Source organism: Nyctibius grandis, chromosome 19 (genome assembly GCF_013368605.1).
Source record: "Nyctibius grandis isolate bNycGra1 chromosome 19, bNycGra1.pri, whole genome shotgun sequence".
Classification (NCBI taxonomy): Eukaryota; Metazoa; Chordata; class Aves; order Nyctibiiformes; family Nyctibiidae; genus Nyctibius; species Nyctibius grandis.
Genome location: NC_090676.1, coordinates 2,131,803 through 2,152,972, shown reverse-complemented (window position 1 = coordinate 2,152,972; position 21,170 = coordinate 2,131,803). Strand labels below are relative to the sequence as shown.

The window sequence follows — 21,170 nt, the reverse complement described above, 5'->3', positions numbered from 1 at the left end:
GCTCTAAGACAGCATTTAAAGGGATCGACCTAGGAGTAGTGGTGTTACCCTGAGTCTGGGTGTGCTGGGGATGGACATCAAGTGGAGGGATGGGTATGTAAATCCTTTGTTTTAGTGCTTTGCCAGGAAATAATCTCCCCTTTCCATGCAAGGGCTGCAGGCAGCCCGGGAGCTGCCCTCAGCGGGGCAGGGGCTGCGTTTACTAATGAAGACTTCAGCCTTCGTGGAGATGGAGTAAATCCCAGGTCCCTCCGCCGCTGGGGCCAGGCGAGTGTGTGATGGAGCTCTCCTCTCTCCTTTCCTTCTCCAGTAAAGAGAATTTGGATTTTCACCCCTTTTCCCACGCAAGGAAAAGAGAAATGAGCACTGTGCTTTACTTCTACAACAAAATGAAGCCTGATGGGCCATCGGACTATAAATAGTACCGGACACAGTAGGAGAGGGGGCTGTCAGACCTGGCTAATCCCGGCGCCCTTAAGTCACCTTATGCCCAGCCTCCGAGAAGCTTAAAGCTACAGCTGTGTGCCCAGCGCCCGGGAAAAAGGGTTTCACTGAACGTGTGGTCCCTGTGGACCACCAAGCTCCATTGTCACGCCCGAGTGGAACCATTTTCCCTCCTGGAATATAGCAGCAATCTGTCCTTAAATGTTCAGCTATGTAAAATAAACGAGACCCGAGCAGGCAAAATCTGGGGGCGGATGAAGTTTAGCACCTCGTCTCCATCCATCTGGCTTCAGATTCAGGTCCCAGCTGAGACAATTCCCATACATCCTATTTAGCCTTGGTTCCCCCACCCCAAAAACCATCACCAAATGATTTGGGATCACTCAAGAAAAGGGAGACTCCCCCCGAAGGGACAGGCAGGCTGCACACACGCATGGCAGGTACCTCTTACCTCTTTCATCATCACCTTTACCACATCCAGCCCCACAACCCCTGGGTGAGTATCGGTTGCTTTAAGCTGTGCTAAAACTCCCATTTGCCCAGACATAATAATTGAGGTGGGTTTTTTTTTTCCCAAAGAGGCCCCACACAGTGTGACTGGGAGAGTGAATAATCCGCAGTGCCAGTAATTTGTATGTATCTGGGCTGCAAACACCCCAGGCTGCCTGCCTGCATTTGCCTGCGCCCTGGGGGTGTTTCTTCCCATGAGTAACGCGTTCAGCTAACTGAGTGCTTGTGGTTTTGTTGCTATAAAACGCATCAGGTCTCCTCTGAAGGCGGGGGTTTGGGCAGAGCAGACAGCAGCCACGAGGGCTGCCTGCCCTGATGTCACTCCAGAAGCCCTGCTCTCACCAGGAAAAAGTTGGGGCTGAACACAGGAATGGTATAATTGCTATTTTCTTCTTTCTTCCCATGCAAAGCAATAGAGAGATTTTCCCTGAAGAGCAGAAATGCAGGGTCTTGTGCTGGCCTCATGCCATGGCCATCGGAAAAGCACATCAGAGGTGTGTGGGGCAGCGGTTGTCCTCTAAAGGGCAGCTTTATGGAAGGGGTGAACACTGTTAGGTTTCCTTCTTCCCATGGTCAGGCTTCCAGCTCCTTCCACACCAGTTGTGGAGACTTTGCACCCAGATGTTTCGGCATTTCCCGTCTGCTGGAAGTGGACAAGCTCAAAACACCAAGACATTGGCCATCCTCTCCTCGTCTGTACAACACACATCCTGCGGCAATCCTGAGTGCCTGTGCCAGCACACATAAAACAGGCATTCCCATTTCAATTAAATCCAGCTTAACTGGGGTTAAGACAGGATGGGATTCCCCGCTGTATCTCCCAGAGGTTTCTAGAGCATGTTTACGTGGGGTTGGCTTTGAGCTCAGCCTTTCCTGGCTCCCGTGTTGACATGTCATGCCTCTCTCTCTGTGTTTGCCTGGCAGCACTCCCAGCCCAAGGCACCAAACAAGAGAAGATTTCATGAGACTTTTAATGCGAGCAGGTTCCTCAGCTCATGCTCATGTTGTAGACCCAGAGAGGGGAGATGAAGACAGAAATGATGGGACAGAAAGGCAGGAGGAGGAGGAGGGGAGTATTTTGAGGTCCTGCACTCAGTACATGCTGCTGATACCTTTAAATTGGACCCAGAGGTTTAAAAATAAACTTTGGATGTGATAAGAAGACGCCCAAGCCCTCTGGCCAGCCCGGGCAGCTGGGCATGGTGTCTGGTGTCATCCCTGATGGGACAGCAGCATGCCTTGTGCTGGGTGGCCTGCACCAGCCTGCACCCAAGGTCCCACCACTGTGCTCACACTCCTGGGACCTGCCCCACGGGGTTTCCATGTAGCCACAGCCATCGGGTGCCCGAGGCGATCCGAGGTGGCAATGCTGAAGGGACAATGCTTAAAGGCCTTTAAAACTGTCCCCATCCATCCTGGGTGTGGGTGGTAGCACGTGGCTCCAGGCACACCACAGGGACACTCCTCCAGAAACCCCTTTCCCACCAAATGGCAGAGTTACGGGGTCGAGACCGGGCAATCCCTCCACCCTAGGGCAGCCAGGCCCCGTCACTGGTGTTTGTAGGTGTTCACCCCTAAAGCTCAACTCTGCCATGGAAAGCCTCCGGAGCCGTGGGTACCAAGGCAGCCCCCACGTTAGCTCCTGGTGCCCACCTCCCCCTGGGAGCACAGCACAACAGCTTCTCACTTTAATGACTTTTTAATAACGACCAGACATCACGCATTCATGGGGTGAAAACCCTCCTCTGGCAGTAACTCACTGGCATTAATAACTCTCCATCCTTTATTAAAACACCACATACGAGCAGTGGATGTTGCTAAGGAGCAGGATTTAGGCTGGAAAGCAACACAGAAATGTCCCCAGGGTGCGAGGTGCTGGGGCAGTGTGGGGAGCAGGGGGAGATCAGGCCACCCCTGGCTGCATTACCTGACCCCCTTAGTGTCACCTTAAGCTGTGACTCCTGTTGCAACGACACAGGGGAGCAAAACCTATGTGTGTGGTGTAAATCCTCAATGAGCTGCGCCCAGGGACACATCCACCACCTTTTGCCCCCCAGCCAGCCTCAGTGGGTGCTGGTACAGATATCAGCCTGGCAGGATGGGCTGATTTTTAATTTTTTTTCCTTAAAAAGTCACAAGAGACACATACCCTGTACCTCTACATCCCCAGCAAGCAGCTTGCAGGCTCTTGACCAAAACTCAGCCAGGCTGACAGAGAGGTGGTGGTCTCAGAGATAAAATTACCAGAACCTCATCCCTCCGGGATGCAGTTCCTCCAGCACCCTCCAGCACTGCTCCCTTGTGCCTCTCCGAGCTCAGCAGCACCCCAGGGGCTGTAAGACACCCTTGGGTGCACATCCCCAGGTCAAACGCAGCAGCTCCTCACTTAAACTCACATTTCCTCTGAAGATTTTCACTCCTGCACTGCTCTTCACCTTCCCCACTGTCACTTTAATATTGCCACTGCTCTCCAAGATGCTGCTGGCAGCAAGGAGCCTGTGGAGGACAAAACTGCTCGGTCTGAGCTGCTGTCCATCAGGACGCAGCCAGGATGGACATTTCCACACTCTGAAATCTTTTTTAACTCCAGGGGAGGAGAAAAACACCACTTCAAATGCATCTCTTAGGGACACCGTGGCGTTTCTGACGCCTGGATGTAGCATCTGCGGGGGCTGCGAGAAGCTGATCGCGTAAATCTCCCCGTGTGCCAAGGAGGGGACAGACCCTGACCTAGGCCAAGCCCAGGTGAGATAAGACACCTCTGCCCTGTGGTTTCATGCTGTTTGCAGGATGCTGGGTTGCTCCTGGACCACGCTGTTTTTACAGCAAGGGAGCCCAGTGCCGTATCAAGCTACAACAGATTGAAGTGTTTGTTTTGGCAGCCGTGCACATCTCCACGTTAGGAAAAGCCTGCATTAATCCTGGGGACAGCTTTTCTTATTAAACCATGGCCACTGAGCGGAAAGAGCCCTGGCTGCCCCTATCTTCTGATCGAAGGGCTGCTAATGGAGATACCTGGCTAACAGCATAAGCTCTGGGTGCATCCAGAGAGAGAAACAAGAATCGGGGAACTTAAGGAGGAAATTTGTTGCTGAACAAAGCCCGAGGATTTATAGTAGCGAGGAATTTGTTTGCATCTGTTTTGAATTCACTGAATGGTAGTGAGATCTCCCCCAGTGCCACGAAGGAGATGCTGGTCTAAGAGTTTTCTGTAGAGAGCTGGATCCTGCTCAGCGCCGCTGCTGCTTTCTGCAAGATGATTTTCCAGTTTTCCCAGAGGAACTGATGGGCCAAAAGTCAGGAATTCATGGGACCAAGTTCACTTAAAGCCTCTGGATGACAACAAGCAGCGGTCGCCTCTCTTCACCGCTTTTGCCCAATTGGAGACCTCCCTTTTGCATAGGCAAATCAGGCAGCTTGTGACTTTCCACCTAATTCCCTCTACAATGTGCATATTTACAGAGCAGGCTCAGAATTATAGTAAATATCAAACTGCCCCTTGGAGATACCGCAGGGCTCTCGCGCCTCCCCACAGCGCTGTTTTGACCCTTAGAGTGGGTTCACTTTGGGTTCCCCACCCCACTTCCATTCCACACAGAGGCAGTTTTCTGTGGAGCTGGTGTTCTCCTCTCACGTCGATGCGGCCTTGCCTTGGCTCTCCAGGCCTCGTACCCTGTGGTACTGGTGGTTTATACAACAGCTACACCGTGTTATACCAGGACCCACATATGGAGCAGTTTTATTTTGGTGTGGGCTGTACTTAGGCCTTGCTGCAGGCTTTTTCCTCTAAAAAGGGTTCCTCAGGGGTTGGTATTGGGACTGGCACTGTTTAATGTCTTTATCGGCGACACAGGCAATGGGATTGAGTGATTCTGCCCCTCTGCTCTGCTCTCCTGAGACCCCCCCTGCAGTGCTGCGTCCAGCTCTGGGGCCCCCAACATCAGAAGGACACGGAGCTGTTGGAGGGAGTCCAGAGGAGGCCACGGAGATGCTCAGAGGGCTGGAGCCCCTCTGCTATGGAGACAGGCTGAGAGAGCTGGGGCTCTTCAGCCTGGAGAAGAGGAGGCTCCGGGGAGACCTTCTAGCACCTTCCAGTACCTGAAGGGGCTACAGGAAAGTGGGAGAGGGGCTTTTTACAAGGGCATGGAGTGACAGGATGAGGGGGAACGGTTTTAAACTGAAAGAGGGGAGATTGAGATGAGATCTTAGGAAGAAATTCTTTGCTGTGAGGGTGGCGAGACGCTGGCCCAGGTTGCCCAGAGAAGCTGTGGCTGCCCCTCCCTGGCAGTGTTCAAGGCCAGGTTGGATGGGGCTTGGAGCAACCTGGTCTGGTGGAAGGTGTCCCTGCTCCCTCCCAGACTGATACAGCCCTGCCTGCTCGCACTCTCTTCAGATCCATATTTATTTATTTATTCATTTATACTCTAATTATAAAGGGCCCCATCGCCCCCCCCATGCCTCCCCCTCGCAGTAACGCTCAGTGCGTCCTCCCCGCCGCTGGTCGGCGTACGCACACGCTGCCCGCGCAGGCCCCGCCCCTCGACGGGATAGGCGCCATCCGATTGGCCGCTCAGCCCGCGGGGGCGTGGCCAGAGGGGATATAAGGGCGTGGCGGGGGGCGGAGCCGGCAGCGCCGCGGCTCAGGCCGTGCGGTGCGGACGCAGCGTTCCCCGGGCGGCGCCGCCGCCGCCGAGCGGCCCCCGCGGCCCTAGTGCCCGCCCGCCCGCCGGACCCCGCCGCCGCCCAGCCCAGGTGCGCTGCGACCGCGAGTGCGGCCCCGGCGGGGGGGAAGCGGGGCGGCCCGCAGCAGTTTGGGTGAGGGTGTGCTTTGGGAAGGGTCAGCTGCGGCGCTGCAGCGAGTCGCTTTGGGGTGAAACTGACGGAAGGCGGCGCCGTGCCTCAGTTTCCCCGTTAAGATCAGACCGTGGGGCATGGGAAGAGTCGGCATCTTAGAGGGAGGTGCTTTGCACCAGGAGAGGAGTAATTCCCCAGCTCGGAACTGGGCATGTTGCGGGCCAGGCAGAGCAGTTTTCTTGCCCGTGTTGGCAGCGGAGGTTGCGGGGGGGGAAGGCGTGTCGTGGACGGCGGTGCCGGGCAGGCGGGTTTGCCCCCGGATGGGGGGGGCGGAGGTGTTGCCGGGGACAGGCTGGGGCTGGAACCCCTTGCACGACAACCCTCGGTATGTGCCCCCGGCTAAACGCTCCTTTGCTCCTTACGCAACGTCTGCCCGAGATTTCGTAACCCCGGACTGTGGGTGCGGGGAGGGGAGCTGGGTTTGTGCGGGGAAGCGAAACACCCGTGGGGGTGCGGGGGGGGGATGCTGTGCAGACTTGCCAGGCCTGTGCTCTGTGCAGTCGTTTCGAGGGTATTATTTGGCCTTCGCACGTAGCTCTCGGCTCTACAGCTGCGGATTTACATCGCGTGTAGCACCACAAGTGTGAACCCCGGGGGGGTGCCCCTGTCACGGCACACATGAGAAATCACCCTGGGGCAGCCCGGGGGCTGCCAGGGCCCCTCCGCAGCGATGGCTGTCCCTTTGCTCGCAGGTTTCAGATCTGCACAAGACCCACGACCGAGAGCCATGGCATCCATCCCATCGAGCGGCTCGCTCATGGCGACGCACAACTACTACAGAAGTAAGGGGCTGCGGTGGGCTCGGGGCTGGGCGGTGGGCAGGGTGCTGAGCTCAGGTGTGTGCTCTCAGCCGAAGCCCCAAGGAGAGCTGGCAGCTCCGTGGTGATAAAGGGGCACAGCCAGCAGCTGTCCCTCCCGCTGCTTGGACCCTCCTTTGGGCCGCCGCAGCCCCTGCCCGGTGGTACCAGCTGGAGGTGGGTCCTGCAAACTCCTTCGCTTGTTGTTAAGGTTGTAGGTGAGGGGAGGTGGCGGCTTCACATGCATCTTGCAGTGTTGCTGTGGAAATGAGATGCGAAACCATGGCAGCTACTGGTACCTCTCCAGGGGAGAGACTTTCTTGTTTAATGGAGTCTAAACTAGATGGAATTAAAATACTCCCCTTGAGCTGAGACTAGTAACAGGCTTGTAGCAGTTGGACTAAAACTGCATGGGTTCTGTGCAGGAATCTGCATCCTCTTGGCCTCTAGCCATCTGCAAAGGCCTCCCAAGTGTTGCATACAAATGCAAAGCCATTAAATAACATCCTTGGGCTTGCAGTGTTTTCCTACAGAGGTGTCTGAGTGCTTTTCTGCGACCTGCTCTTGGCCAGCTTGTTGTCTCGCCAGTATTTCCTTCCTGGTGGGTTCTGTTGACTTGGCATTAAAGCTGGGCAAGTATTAGAGCGAGGTAGTGATGAGACTGAGCCATGTCACCCCGGCGATGTGCTCTGCTCTTCATGGCACGACCAGGGGACAGTGGTGGCTCTGATGGCTGTGATTTCTCCACAGGGCGCCTGAGCTCCACGTCCAGCAACAGCTCCTGCGGCAGCTCGGAGTACTCTGGGGAGGTCATCCCCCACCCCCCGGGTAAGTGCTGGCTTGAGGCCGTGGGGGGACTCTGCTCCTGGCCCCTCCACTGCAAATCTTACTGGAGGTGACCCAGCCTCTCCTGCGGGATGAGACCAGGGTGGTAGCGGGGCTGCTCGGGTTGTACTGACCCGGCCTTCCCCGACACACACTGTCCTTCAGGTCTGCCCAAGTCCGACCCCGGCCACTGGTGGGCCAGCTTCTTCTTCGGGAAGACAACTCACCCAGCCATGACCACTGTGTCGGAGTCCCCAGAGAGGTGAGTGCTTTCCTTGGATGAGGTGACATGGGGGAATGCCAGTGCAGCACCCAGCGTTGGTGGGGGACATCCCTGCTGTGTCCCCCGAGGTGCATCCCGACCCAATGGGTGACATCTTCATGCCCAGGGCACCAGCTTCTTTGCTGCAAAAACAAATGCAGAGCGACAACGAAACGCATTCGTGTTGGCCTGACCCTTCCTCTGCTCTGTCTTGCAGCTCGGGAGCGCTGCAGGTGACAACAGGAGCCATGGCATGTGGCGTGGTGCCAGCCCCGGGAGCGGGCCGGAGGCGCCATGCCAGCGAGCCCAGCTCCGGGCCCTCGGCGTGAGCGGGTCGGCAGCTGCTCCCCACGCCGGCGGGCACAGCCCCTTCCCCCTGTAGAGTAGGCAGGCTGCTCCAAGGCAACGGGGCTGCTTTGGCATGGAAAAGTGCAGCAAACCCCCGACGATTCCCACACCAGCCTTTTTCTTAACGCAACTACACCCTTCCCACACGGACTCAGTAACACGTTTTGTTTACCTTGTACTTGTACAATGGCAACTAATAAAGTCGAGCAGCCTTTTAAACCCCTGTGGGTGGTTGTTTATCCAGGGTGGGAGGGCAGGATGGTGCTGCAGGTGCCAGTGGGGCTGGACCAGGACACGGTGCAGCGTCCGACCGCAGCACTTCCAGCAGGGTCTGGCAATGCCGGATGGCACGGTCACGCCAGTGTGACTTACTGGTGTGTGGGCAGGATCCGGCTGGGCTGCGCCGATGCTGCGGATGCCTCCCCCACCCTTCCCTCTTCACTTGGCTGCACGGCCTGTCCCAGCTGGCACCGGGCTCGCTCTGCTCCCTGAGCACGTCCCTGCCCTGCCTCGAGGGCTGGGAGAGAGCGCTTGGGGCTGCTCAGGGCTGGGGGAAGGATTTGGGTGCAGAGGGAGCCCTCCGGACTGAGGGGAGACAGAAGGCTTGCTCAGGGCTTGCATTTTGTGGGACTGATGTCAGGCTGGAGCTCATGGTGCAGGTGGCAGCTTGGGGGGTGCCTGGAGCTGGGGTGACCCGTGTGCTGCACTGCTCTGAGACATTTTTGCCTTGAATTAGTCGACTTGGCTGTTTGTCCCATCCGAGATCAGCCTGACCGGATGATAGCTGGGCAGTGCTGCTCGATAAAGCACGGAGAAAACAAGAGCCCAGGGGGGCAAGGTCCCCTTTCCTGCTGGAGGCAAACAAAACCCTGGCAGAGGTGGGTGTGAAGATGCCAAATCTCGCTGTTCTGGTCTGCTTTCAGCCCCAGCCTCAGATACGGGACGGTCCCTGTGTGCCCCAGGCGCTGCAGCCCCCATGGCAGCCGGGACCCCTGAGCAGTGGCTTTGTGCCACTGACCCCGGCGCAGGCAGGGCCGAAGGGCGAAGCTGCGCCCGGCCTGGGGGGAGGCGGCTGCTCTGCTTTTTGTCCACGCTGCAGAGGCATCCTGGGTCACTTCCAGCTTTGCTGCTTGTTTCTGGTAGGGAAAAGCATTGTGTAAGCTTTGCCCTGAGCTCCGCGTCTCCCGGCAGCACTCCTTGTCCTCAGGGCAGAGGATCTGTGTCCCCCCTGTCCCTCGGAGGGGGCCGGGGCAGCACTGGGACCTCTGCTCCCCTGTGTAAGCGTGTACATCCAAAGGTGATGGCTGCTGTGGCCCTGTGTGGCCTCGGGTGCACAGTTTGGACCCCCGAGGCTGCCAGCACCCTGCGGGTGACGTCCCTGTGCGTGGCAGCACATCATCACCCCACGACTGATCTGATGTGACTTCCAGCCGGGCTGCAAACTGCTGGTGCTGGGCACTGCTGGGGGGGGCTGTATTTACATGCATGCAGCTGCATATCGCAGGAGGCACGTGACAGCCTGTAAGCTTCACAAAACGCAGGAAAATCAAGCAAAAAAAATAAAAATTCCTTTCTGAGTAAGACAAGCCAAGGCATGCTGGCTGGCTGGTGAGCTGGGAGGGGTGGCTGTGGCACTGGCTCATACCAGTACTGCTCCGGGGCCTTCCCATGCCCCAGCAAACCCCTTTGGCTGCTGCTCGCCCTTGGGATGCCTCAGGGGAGCAGCGGGGTCTCATCTGCTGCTGGTTCCAGCAGAAACCTCAGATTTTGGAGAGGCAAATATTTTTTCCAAGCCTGCAGCCTCAGGGGCTGCAGATTAAAGGGTGGACACACAAAGGTAAAGTCAATATTTGCCATATTTGTTGGTCTTGTGATTGGGGAGGGTCAAATCCTCCAGCAACTGTCCCCAGGCACCTGGGGGAGGCTGTGGCAGAGCAAAGGCACCAATCCTGCATCCCTTGTTTTCAGCTGGGCACTTTCCCCAGCCTGACACAGCTCCGGCCGCCTGCTGCGATGCCACCAGCACATTGATGCTCCTCCATCCCAATTTGGGATGCTGCGTGGAGGTTGAGCTCGTTCCCACATCGCTGTGAGGCGGGTGGGATTTACTGCAGGGACCATCAGTGGGTGGCTGCTCTGATGCCGGTGGCTCCCTGTCCAGCGGAGCAAAACTGCCTGCGAAAGCCCTGCTGAATTAAAGGGGATTTTTCTGAACGTCTGTGAAGTCTCACAGACTCACGCTGCTGCTCTGCCAGGGGCCAAAAAAAGGGAAAAAAAACCAGGGAGAGCCCGTCCCCCCCCAGACTGTGCTCCCAAGCAGCCCCATGGCACGGGCAGGAGCACAGACCTCGGCAGCACCTCGGGTGCTTTGGGTGCTGGGTGTTTGTGGGGCCTTTCTTGCCCCATTGTGGCACTCGGCCACGTTCAGGAAAAGCATCTGACAGCCAAGTGTGGTTATTTTTGTGCTCTTTCCATCCCTGCTGCTGCTGCCAGCTCATTTCCCGTGTGTCGCGTCACGGTGCTGCCCGCGGCGGTGGGACAGCCAGGGCTTCGTTGGGCAGCAGGAGTGAGACAAGCGAAGGGGCTCTTTGTACACCGCACCCCTCCCTGAGCATCCCCCCTTCCCTCTGGCTTGCTGGGGGGGACAAGCACCCACCTCCCGTGGCACCAACCCCTCAGGGACGGCCGTCCCCTCCTCTGCTCCCCCCCATCCCTTCCTGGGCAGCAGAGATGCCGCGTTTTGACTGTTGATTAACTCACATATTTGGGCAAAAAAAAAAATAGCCAGTGCTTTCTGCTCGCTCGGCCCTTGTGCCACCCCGCTGCCTCCGAGGAGCTCTCGCAGCAGCCCTGGCATGAGAATTATTGTGTGAGAATTATTGTGTGAGAATTATTGCCTTTCAGCGCCTGCCTCGCGCTGCTTGGGGAATGTTTGGGTTTTTTTTCGCTTCCCCTCACCCTTCAAAGGCCAATGTGGGACCTTAAAAATAGAAACAAACTGCCCAGCTCGCACACGCCGCGTTAGCCTGACGCTGTTTTCAAATGTGAATGGGGGCACACGCTGGGCTGAAACCAGAGCAGGGGAATGCCTTTGCCAGCGGTGTTTGCAATTCCCACCCTGGAGGGGTCTGGAAAGGACTGGGGCCCTGGCCGCTCTCCCTCCATGGGATGGATTTCGGGAAGAGCCCGGTCCCCGTAGCAGCCCCAGTTCTGGGGGGAGCTGCAGTGCTGAGATCCTGGGAGAAGGTGAGAAAATCTGGGCTCCCCTCCCAACTCTGTCCGCTTTTAGAAAGCAAGTAATGACTCAGAGGAGTGCCACAACCCAGCAGACCGTGCTGGAGGACAAACCCAAGCAGCAGATAGATAGGCTTTTGATGCAGCTGCGGAGGAGGAAGGAAAGGCTGCTGTGGGCAGCGCTGCCTTGGCCAGTGTCCCTGTGTCCCCACGTGTCCCCTCCACACCACCATCACGGCATTGCTGCAGCAGCGTGAGCTGCTTTGGGGCTGTGTGTGCCAGGGCTGGTGCAGGCAGGAGCCCCACCGGTTCCTCGAGGGCCCCCGGCCCTGTGCCGCTGCTCCCCACGCCAGCCCCATCACCCCAGCACACCCTTCTCCTCCTGATGAATTTTTTAGCTCCATCTGGTGGCAGCTGGACCTGTAAATTTAATATCTTTATTGCTGCAACAGCTCTGCCATGCCTGCACCACGCATGTCCCAGCCCTTTCTTGGTGTGCAATAAATCCATCACCTGCCAGGCACAGCTTCGGTCCTTCAGCTTCTCGTGGGAGGGGACCTGGGCTGTGCATATGTGTCCTCTCCACCTGCGTGTTTGATCAGGCTGGGAAATGCTTTGCAAGATCAGAGAATCCCAGAATCCATCAGGTTGGAAGAGCCCTCTGGGATCATCAAGTCCAACCATTGCCCTGACACCACCATGGCAACTAGACCAGGGCACTAAGTGCCATGTCCAGGCTTTTCTTAAACCCCTCCAGAGATGGTGACTCCACCACCTCCCTGGGCAGCCCCTTCCAATGGCTAATGACCCTTTCTGAGAAGAAATGCTTCCTAACGTCCAACCTGAACCTCTGGTCACCCCCCCTCTCCTGCAAACAGGCAAGGAGACAGGAGGGGGGCGGGACAAGAGGCTCAAGCACCTCCTGTGATGCCATACCCCAGGACTGGCGAGGAGCCAGGGGCGGTGGGAGCACCCCTTGGCTTTGCACCGTGGGTGTGCTAAAGAGCAAAGCAGGGTGAAGCAGTGTTTTAGGGAGTGCTGCCTGCACCTGGGCTGAGCAGGTGTTAAATATTTGAACCCAGACATACATTTTTGGTGGAATAACCACACGATGGTGGGCAACACAAGGAGCCAGAGTGGAGCAGCCCGGGCAGGAGCTGCCTGTGCAGGGTCCGTGGGGCAAGCAGGGCTGCTGCCTGGGACAGAGCTGGCAGAGGCACACAGGTTAATGCACACCTGGATGAACAGAGCCCAAAGAGACGTGAAAATGGTTCTATCTGTGGTTGCAGGAGTGGGACTGGTTGCAAATCATCCCTTCCTGGGCAGGAGAGGAGCAGCGTGGTGAGGGCAGAGCATCCAGCAATGCCCTGCAAGGACTCGTGCGGGTGGATGCACACACATTTATTGATAAATACACCGGACACACACTACCAGAAAAAACAAGCGGAGCCACGACTGAACACGAACTGCAAACCTTCACGTTGGCGTGGGGAGCGGCGGGGACCTCCCACCCTACTGGCTGAATGAAGATGTAAACTCCGGGTGATGCCTTCACTGCCACGGGGCTTTTCCAGACTGCTCCACAGCCAAGCGCCAGCAATGAGTGAGTTCTCCACAACTCGTTGCCTTTTCCCTTGTCCACCTCCCTGCCTCCTGACCGAGAAGGACCGTGGGTGGGTTTTGGGGTGGAGATGTGCTTTCCTTGGAGCCCTGTCAGAGGGCAAACCAGAAGGAAGGAGCCGCTTGGCAAGAGCTGGCCTGGAGGGGCTTGTGCAGGAAGGATGGTGGGAAGGGGGTCCCTCAGGAGAGGGAGCTGAGCAGCCGTCTGTAGATGAAACCCAGCTTCTCCCGCAGGGCCAGGAAGGTAGGACGCTCCTCTGTGTTGCCACTCCAGCACTCCAGCATGATGCTGTAGATCTCGGGAGGGCAGGAGCTGGGCCGGGGAAGGCGATAGCCTCTGGTGATTTGCCGTACGGTTTCTTGGTTTGTCATTCCTGCAAGGAAGGAGAAGGTGCCCCTAAATCTAATGCCCCCAAAGGATGCCCTGAAGATGCACCTGCAAAGGGCCAAGATGTCAACTCTTCCTGCTGTGACATGGTATCTCTCTGCCAGGGGGCTGGTAGAGGACAGGTTGTGGGAGATCATCCAGCCCACACCACCTTCTCGCCCCCAGCTCCTGCACCCTCTCTGCAAGCACTGAAAATCCCTCTAAGCAATCACTGAAGTGGACAATAACTTGGTGATGCTCTTGGAGCTGCTTCCAGATCCATTGTGAAAGGGACAATATGACAAATCATGACAAGCTGCCTTTTGGGGACCATGGGCAAGCTGCCCAGTGTGTGGATGGAGCAGGACTGGAGGGGGCTGGCAGCCCTACCTTCGTATGGGATCTGTCCATACGTGAAGACTTCATAGAGCAGAATCCCATAGGACCAGACATCAGACTTGAGGGAGTAGGTGCGGTAGTTGGCTGCCTCCGGGGCTGTCCACTTCACTGGGATTTTGGTGCTGCTGCTGGTGGAATAAATGTCATCCTGAAAAGCAATGGGAGATGGGTCATGAGGGGTGGTGTGATGAACACAGCTGCTGCTTTTGGGGCTTTGCTGGGGATGCGGGCCAGGAAAGGGGATGGCAGGGGAACAGCTGCAGCACAGGGCAGCTTGGTGGCCTGGGGTGATGGGAGGGAACACAGCATCCCGCTGACCAACCTTGAGGAGACGGGCAAGTCCAAAATCAGCGATTTTGCAGGTGAGTTCCTCTCCCACCAGGATGTTTCTGGCTGCCAGGTCCCGGTGGACAATGTGCTTCTCCTCCAGGTACCTCATCCCATCTGCCACTTGGCAGGCGATGTTGAGCAGGTGGGAGGTGCCCAGGGACTTCCCTTCAGGACCTGTTAACCCAGACAATCCAAGCGTTGGGGCCATCTAGCAATGTCTATTTTGGGTGTTCTGGTTTGGAAGGAGACCCTGCACTGGCAACATGGGACCAGGGGAAGGTGAAAAACCTCAAATCAAAGGTCCTGCCTAACCATCCTGGCTGTGCCACGTGGGAAGCTCAGCACACCCATGTGCTCCTCAGGAGTGGGACTGGGGTGAGCTCTAAAGAGTGCCCTGTGCTCCAGTGAGGATGCAGCCATCCATGGCTTGTTCAAAGCTAAAGGTGACCTTCTGCCATGCAAATCTCCAGCCAGGCCTCTCAACCTGTCCTACCTGTAAGCTCCAGCTCCTCCAGCATCAAAAGCTGCTGGAGCCCCAGCCAAAAACGAGGTCAGTGTGGGCGAGGAGGGGGTTGTACCCAGCAGAAAAACAGGTCTTGGTGGGAGCTGTTTGTCTTGTTTCCCTTCAAGACTGATTACTGGGTCCAGAAAAGAAAGGCCAAGAAAAACAAACTGATGGCCGGGTGATGAGTGGACCATGGCCTGTTACTAGCTCTGCACATGAACAAAACCATGCTGCCAGGCCCGGGGGGAGGTTTGGCCATTTCATTCCTAACAAAGGCAGAGTTGCCCAAACATGGCAGTGGGGTTTCTGTGCACTGATGGGAGCTGGCAGGCCATGGGTAGGTGAAGAAGGAGGGATGAAGGTCCCTACCAACACGCTTGGGCTCCCAGGGACTGATACGGACCCAACCCATATGGACACCAAAAGGATCACACCAGACTGTGTCTTTGGGTCTTGGGGTCACCCAAGACCATCTCCACCAAGCATCCATGGATTACTCTGCATTACCACTGCTCTAAAGAGGACCGAAACCAGGCTTGTGCTCTCTCAGGGTCCCCACTCGGGTTCATAGGGCCATTCTGGGGCACAGAAAGCATTTGCAGAGCAGCACTGCTCCGGAAGCCCACTCCTCATGGTGCCGGCATGGGTACTCACTGTTGAGGTAGCTGTGGAGGTTGCCTTTCCGCATGAGCTCAGTGATGATGTACACAGGCTCATCCAGCGAGCAGACAGCATGCAGCTGGATCAGTTTCTCATGCCTCAGGCGCTTCAGGTTCTGAATCTCCTTGGTGAAGTCTTCTGCCTTCATGTCGGCTGGGGGAGAAAGCCAACACAGGCATTGTGAGCTACTTTCTTATGTGAACGTTGGAAGCTCAACACCTCCAACTGGGATGAGGACCTTTTTCCTCTTCACAGCCCACCCCTGCTCTCAAAGTTCGTGTCTGTGCTCTCTGTGTCACAGATCAAAAGACCCAAAAAGATGTTTTCCATGGGGCTTTAGATCCCATTTGTAGGATCATATTCACATCAGGACTTGACTTATCACAAACTCATTGGACTCGATTTGATGTGACATCACAAACTCACTGGATGGAGCCATTTTATAAAGGTGCAGCCCAGGCTTAGGTGGGCCCAGAGAAGTAGTCCAGCTACTTGCCAGGTCTTACCACAGTTTGCTTGATAAGACAGACACAGTGACCAAGAGGACTAGGAAACAAAAGGGGATGAACAATGTGGCAGTGAACGAGAGACCCAGTTGGCCACTGTTAACATCTGCTCCTCCACCTACCTTTTATGATCTTGATGGCCACCGGCACTGTGTTCCTCCACAGTCCTTCCCACACCTCTCCAAAGTAGCCCTCGCCCAGCTTCCTCCGCAGGGTGAACTCCCAGCGTGGGCGCTCCCAGCCGTCCCTCTCGGGGGGGGTCTGTGAAATGGGCATCACATGCTTGGACCAGCTGGCCAGGCAAGACCTGCTGGTGGAGCCTGCACAGCTCTTGGTGCCCACCAAGGCCTGGTGGCCATGGAGGAATGAGCAGGACATGGTGCCCCACCACCCATGTTGCACCGGTGCATTGCTTTGCCCTCTGCTAAACGTTCACCGGGGACACAAAGCATGTGAGGCATCCACTGCGTTACATCTGCTGGGAGCCAACGTATGCAAGGGGGGGAGATTTTTGGAGACTACCTGAAATATCAGGAATTCAAGTCATAATTCCCTCCTCATCAGAACTTTTCTCCATTTCCACCAATGAATAAAAATGAGTAAATTAGTATTATTGCATATTATGGCTGATTTAGACTTCAGCTCATTAAGCATTTCTTTTTATCTTACACCTCTCAATTTCACTCTCGAATTATTCACGTGTTTAATTGTCATTTCTGAGTCATAATCAGTGAATGAATTCTAATCAGGAAATGAGTCGGCAATTTGGGATTAATAGTCTAATTGGATTTAGGAGTGTCACACTAATTGGCATGAAAACTATATAAAAGCAATGTGGTCTTATTATATTCCAGGAAAAAAATTGGAAGCACAGGTACCTCCAGATTCAGTATCGAAGGGATTTGTAACAACAGGGCTTCTAGTCTTTGAGATGGAGAAGATGTTCCAGAAAAGCCTGTGCATTTTGGCTAGTCTATAAATAAATATCTATAAATGCCATGCCTGGCCTTAACGTGGCTGACAAAAGGTGATGCTGGCAGCTATACTAACGGTGTATTTTAAATTTAGTTTAATAAAGCTCAAATCCCAAATGGATAAACTAATTATTGCTATTTTTCCCTAATTTCTTTTTCCTTGTTCCCACCCTGGACGCCTTTGGGACCTTGGCCGTTGGTGTACGCACCGCGGGGCTGCAGGGCTGCAGCAAGGGGCTCTGGATGACCTTCCAGTGCTTGGTGTAGAAGGCGAGGAGCTCCTCCATGTCGGGGAAGGGATGTCCCTTCTGCAGGTAGAGGCTGCCCCTGGGGCTCTTGCAGATTCGGAAGTGGCTGACCTTCCCGTGGCTGCGCACTGCGGGGAAGCCCAGGCGGGGGAAAAATCAGCCCGTGCAATCACCAGCTCCTTCCCACCTCCCTGCTGACTCCCACCCTCTCGCCTTTCCAGGCACCTGGTCTATTAACTCACCCTAAATTAACCCAACTCACCCCTGGGGTGTTACATCCCACTCCCCAGCACCCGCTTTGCTCCCACCTCCCAGCTCAGAGGACTTGGCTGTGGGCGCCTGGGACTCGTTTGGACCGGGGAGGTGATGCTTTATTAGCAGGGATAATTCCCCACGCAAACGAACTGCTCACAGAGGGGTGGAGCTGCTTGAGGTGGATAAACCAGCGGCGGCTGGACCTCCCGTGGGCACGCTGCAGCCCCGGGGCTGATGGCCAGGATGTGGAGTTCGCTGGGAATTTCTCAGTGGTGTTTTTACACGGATCAGACCAGATTGTGATGGCACTGCCTGGTCCGAAACCCCCTGAATTCGGATTTCTGCACATGGGAGCAGCCCAGGCCCTGGCAATCTGGAGTGGCAGCGTGTTTTTAGACAACCCTCAGATGACAAAAGCCGCTGGAATGAAATCCTGGGAGTTAGTGCTACGAAACCATCATTAAGCTGCTGTGAATTGTTTATGGCTTTCACACCCCGGACGGGAGCAACGTCCTTTCCTCTGCCACAGTAATTCTCCAATCCATACCTGCACCTATTAGCTTTCCCCATGCTTTTAGGAAGCGGCCAATTCACTTTAACAAGATGCTGTAAAGCACTTTAAACATATTTCCGTGTTTTTCACCCCGTGCTGACCAAGCCAGGAGCTGCCCCTAAGGAACAGCTTGGTTCCTTTCCCTGTGCTAATTTTCTCTGGATAATTGCCACGTAATTACCTGAGAGAGAGTACTCGCCCTTGCTGCTCTCGCTGTCGCGGACGAGGAAGGAGCCGTGCTGGTTGGGGGGCGAGAGGAGGAGCTGCTCCGCTTCGTTTCGGCTGATCTTGCTGAAGTACCAGCTGCGGGGCAGAGCAGAGGGGTTAGTGTGGTGAGAAGAGCTGGGGCACGGACGGGGCCGCATCCAGCCCAGGGGCTTCATCTCATCGGTTTTGCAAGCACTTGTTGCATTTTATTGCAACTTGCTGACTGCAAACCATTTCCTCCAGCAGTGTCTGGTCACTGCTGCATGGACCTGGCCAGGTCTCAGCTTAGTCCCAAAATCAGGTTTGCAGCCATGGCTCAGTGCAGCGGGGAGGGGAGCCCGCGGGAAAGAAAGCACCAATGACCACCTGGTGCTGCGTGGAAGATGCCCTGGTGGGGTTGCACCCATGTGTCCTGCCACAAGAGCAACAGCTACGGGCACAGGATCGCTTTGCACTTCTCAACTTACAGCTCAAGGACGTAACCAGCTCTCAGAGCCCATGAGCAAATCGCATCCATGAAAACATCTCTGGGAATTGCCCTTTGCTGCTCCAGACGTGGCAGCGCTGGCTGGGGACCTCAGCAGCACCAGGCCAGGAGGGAGGATCCAGCCAAACCCCTCATCTGTACCCGATCAGTGCCAAGAGGCATCTCCAAAGGTCCAGCAAGCCAAGGCAGGCTGGCCCCGACTCAGCGGGACACACGGGACCGTGGGGAAGAGGCTGCCTCACCCAGCCCGATACAGCTGGGAGGTGAGAAGCAGAGAGCTTCGTCATTACCTGGGATCGCCAGCGTCTGAGAAGCCGTGCAGGAAATTATACGTGACAGGGTTACAGAGCTGAACAAATTACCACCCAGCTCCGACCTGTGGCTCCGCAGCGTCTGCGTGCCCGCGGCTCGCTCGGGCTGCAGAGCCACATCGCCCTCGCCTCCGTCCTGGGGTGGGCACGAGCTGCGCCCGGGTTGTGCACACCCAGCTGTAGCCTGCCCAGCTGCTCTGTGCAATGGCACTAAAGCAGCCAGCCGACCCCGCAGTCCTCACTGGTGTGGTCCCAGCACGGTCCAAACCAAACTGGATTTGCCTTTCTCCAAAGCACACGCAGGGAGGGGACCGAGGGAGGGTCCCTCCCCATCCCGCCAGCTGCAATCGCTGCCCCTGCACCTCAGAGCCCCTTCCCGGGCTCCCCCCGCTCCTTTCCTTTCCCCCTGCACCCGGGCAGAGCAGGATGAGTGCCGGGGGGGTCTGCAGGGCGGTCACACCCGCCCCGTCCGTGTGCTCCCCGCGCTCAGCGTGACTCAGGGCCTGGCACAGAGGGAGCAGCGGTGTCTCGGGGCGCTTTGCCCGGCGTGTCGGGACCAGGCTGCCTTATGCAATGATGAGCCTGGGCTTTCCCCAGCTGAGACAGGGCTGAGGCATCAACCCGAGCTCCACGTTGGGTGGGAGAGGCACCGCCGGGAGGGAGCCCCCAGCCCCGATGAGCAGGGGCCGGACAGCAGCAGCAGCAGCACGGCTTGGTCCTGCGGAGCTCCAGGCTTCCCGGCACGTCCCAACCCAAACTGCTTCTCCCTGCACTCCTGGGCTCTTTGGGGCTAGCAGGGCTCAGGCACAACCTTCCCCAGCTCCCTCTCTCCCTGCTGCCTCCCCTTTAACTCAGAGGGAGCGGGAGAGGAGCTGGATCAAGCAGGAGCTCGTTCATTCAGCACCGTAGCTGCACCCGTGCGCACCATCACACCCCGTCCCAGCCCGGAGCCACCCTGTCCTGTGTGAGGGTGATGTACCCGGGAAGGGGGACCAGCACCACCATCCCCCAGCCCCTGCTTGCTGTGCTGAATACTCCACCCTGCTGTGAGCTGCAGGAACTTCACGGCAGCGATGCCCAGGGGAGGGAAGGTCCCCACTTGGTCCCACCACCGCTGACAGCAAAAGCAGGGGACGAAGAACTCGTGCTCCCCACCGTCGCAGGGGGCAAGCGCTGCCTTTCCCTGGGCAGGGACGTGCTGCCCTGGTCCAGCCTCCATCCCCATACGGGCCCAGAGCCCGGGATACTTACGGCCGGTGAGCGGAGGAGCCCTGGCTGAGGTTGGCCACGTACGCGGCAGGGACGTAGCCCATGGCCGGCTCCCCCAGCAGCCGCCGGGCTAAGACATACTCCCCTTCTTCTCTGAGGACACGCAGTTTGTCCCCGGCGCTTACGCTCAGTTCCTCCGCGCTCCGGGCCGTGAAAGCGTACAAAGCGATACAGAGCGAGGACTTGGGGAGGAAGGAGATGGAGTTCGGCTCCGAGTGCAGCGAAATGGAATCGGAACCAAGATACCCCAGCGAGCAGCTCTCCGGCACGGAGCGGGGACGGAGCTTGTTCCAGAAGGACGTCAGGAAGGTCAAACGCTTCCGGACAAACTGCTCCATCGCTGGTGATGTGGTGGGTGCTGGGAGGGTCTAGGCCACCGCGCTCCCCGAGGCCGGAGGAAGGGGCGATCCCGGGCTCATGGTGCCGGCCGGGCAGCTCATGCCGCGTCCCTCGCGCGCGTCTGGGCGCTCGCCGGCCCTTCCCGGAGAACTTCCTATTTCTGAAAGTGAAACTGGTTGATCTGGTGGGACGAGTCTGCAGGTGGGACGAGTCTGCAGGCGGGAGTCCCACGCTCAGACCCACGGGCACATCTGGGAGCCGGGCACAGCTGGAGCCGGGCTCGTCGCTCTTGAAGGAGGAGAACGGCTTTTTTTTTTTTAATTATCATTTTAAAGTGTGCTCTCCTGCTCGTTACCAGAGCACCGGTAAACACAGCTCTCTGTTCTTCAAGCAGCTCTTGTGACAAGTGGCTGACTCCAGTTTAATGGTCTTGATCTCCTGTGTGGGAGGGTGTTGGTGGTTTTTTTTCCATACAAAAATAATCGCACCCACAAATGTGTGAGAGTTAAAACAGAATTAAGGAAATAACCTCAGAAGAGATCTGAAGTGGTTTGGATATTTGCTGGGTGGATATTATGGGGTTTATAACACAAGATGCTTTTTCCTTTCGGTCTGCAATGCCCTCCCAGGGTCACCCCGCTAAAGCATTCACCTCCTCCCATTAATTCCCCGTTGCAGAGGGGCTCTAAGGAACCCACTCCCAGACCCACCAGGATCCAGTGCTCGCTCAGCCCCTGGCAGGGATAGGTCCCTCTCACCATCAGGTGCAGGGTCTGGCTCAGCCCCAGGTGCCTGCATGGCATCAGGAGCCGAGCCCTGGCACACACCCCCCGGCTCCTGCTGCCCTCAGCACACCCACAGTCCCG

General features: G+C 56.8%; 2 protein-coding genes across 2 annotated transcripts; one reads left to right on the top strand and one right to left on the bottom strand.

Annotated features, from left to right (window-relative positions):
• The first annotated feature begins 5,602 nt into the window (after positions 1-5,602).
• Positions 5,603-8,259, top strand: PPDPF (pancreatic progenitor cell differentiation and proliferation factor). The gene is made up of 5 exons (XM_068416236.1): positions 5,603-5,706; positions 6,501-6,590; positions 7,356-7,433; positions 7,596-7,692; positions 7,910-8,259. The coding sequence occupies exons 2-5, from the start codon at positions 6,536-6,538 to the stop codon at positions 8,019-8,021; spliced, it is 342 nt and encodes a 113-aa protein (XP_068272337.1). The 5' UTR covers positions 5,603-5,706; positions 6,501-6,535; the 3' UTR covers positions 8,022-8,259.
• A 4,806-nt stretch (positions 8,260-13,065) lies between these two features.
• On the bottom strand, positions 13,066-20,303 carry LOC137672113 (tyrosine-protein kinase Srms-like). Its single transcript, XM_068416115.1, has 8 exons — positions 19,948-20,303; positions 17,873-17,994; positions 16,845-17,011; positions 15,784-15,922; positions 15,150-15,308; positions 13,983-14,164; positions 13,652-13,808; positions 13,066-13,268 (listed from the first exon to the last, which is right to left on the bottom strand). The coding sequence occupies exons 1-8, from the start codon at positions 20,301-20,303 to the stop codon at positions 13,075-13,077; spliced, it is 1,476 nt and encodes a 491-aa protein (XP_068272216.1). The 3' UTR covers positions 13,066-13,074.
• Positions 20,304-21,170: the final 867 nt, after the last annotated feature.

Coding starts and splice junctions, on each gene's coding strand:
- PPDPF (XM_068416236.1), top strand. CDS start 6,536: ATGGCATCCATCCCATCGAGCGGCTCGCTCATGGCGACGCACAACTAC. Junction 6,591..7,355: donor GACGCACAACTACTACAGAA/GTAAGGGGCTGC, acceptor ATTTCTCCACAG/GGCGCCTGAGCTCCACGTCC. Junction 7,434..7,595: donor GGTCATCCCCCACCCCCCGG/GTAAGTGCTGGC, acceptor ACTGTCCTTCAG/GTCTGCCCAAGTCCGACCCC.
- LOC137672113 (XM_068416115.1), bottom strand. CDS start 20,303: ATGGAGCAGTTTGTCCGGAAGCGTTTGACCTTCCTGACGTCCTTCTGG. Junction 15,923..16,844: donor TGCAGCCCTGCAGCCCCGCG/GTGCGTACACCA, acceptor CCCATTTCACAG/ACCCCCCCCGAGAGGGACGG. Junction 13,809..13,982: donor GACTTGCCCGTCTCCTCAAG/GTTGGTCAGCGG, acceptor ATTGCTTTTCAG/GATGACATTTATTCCACCAG.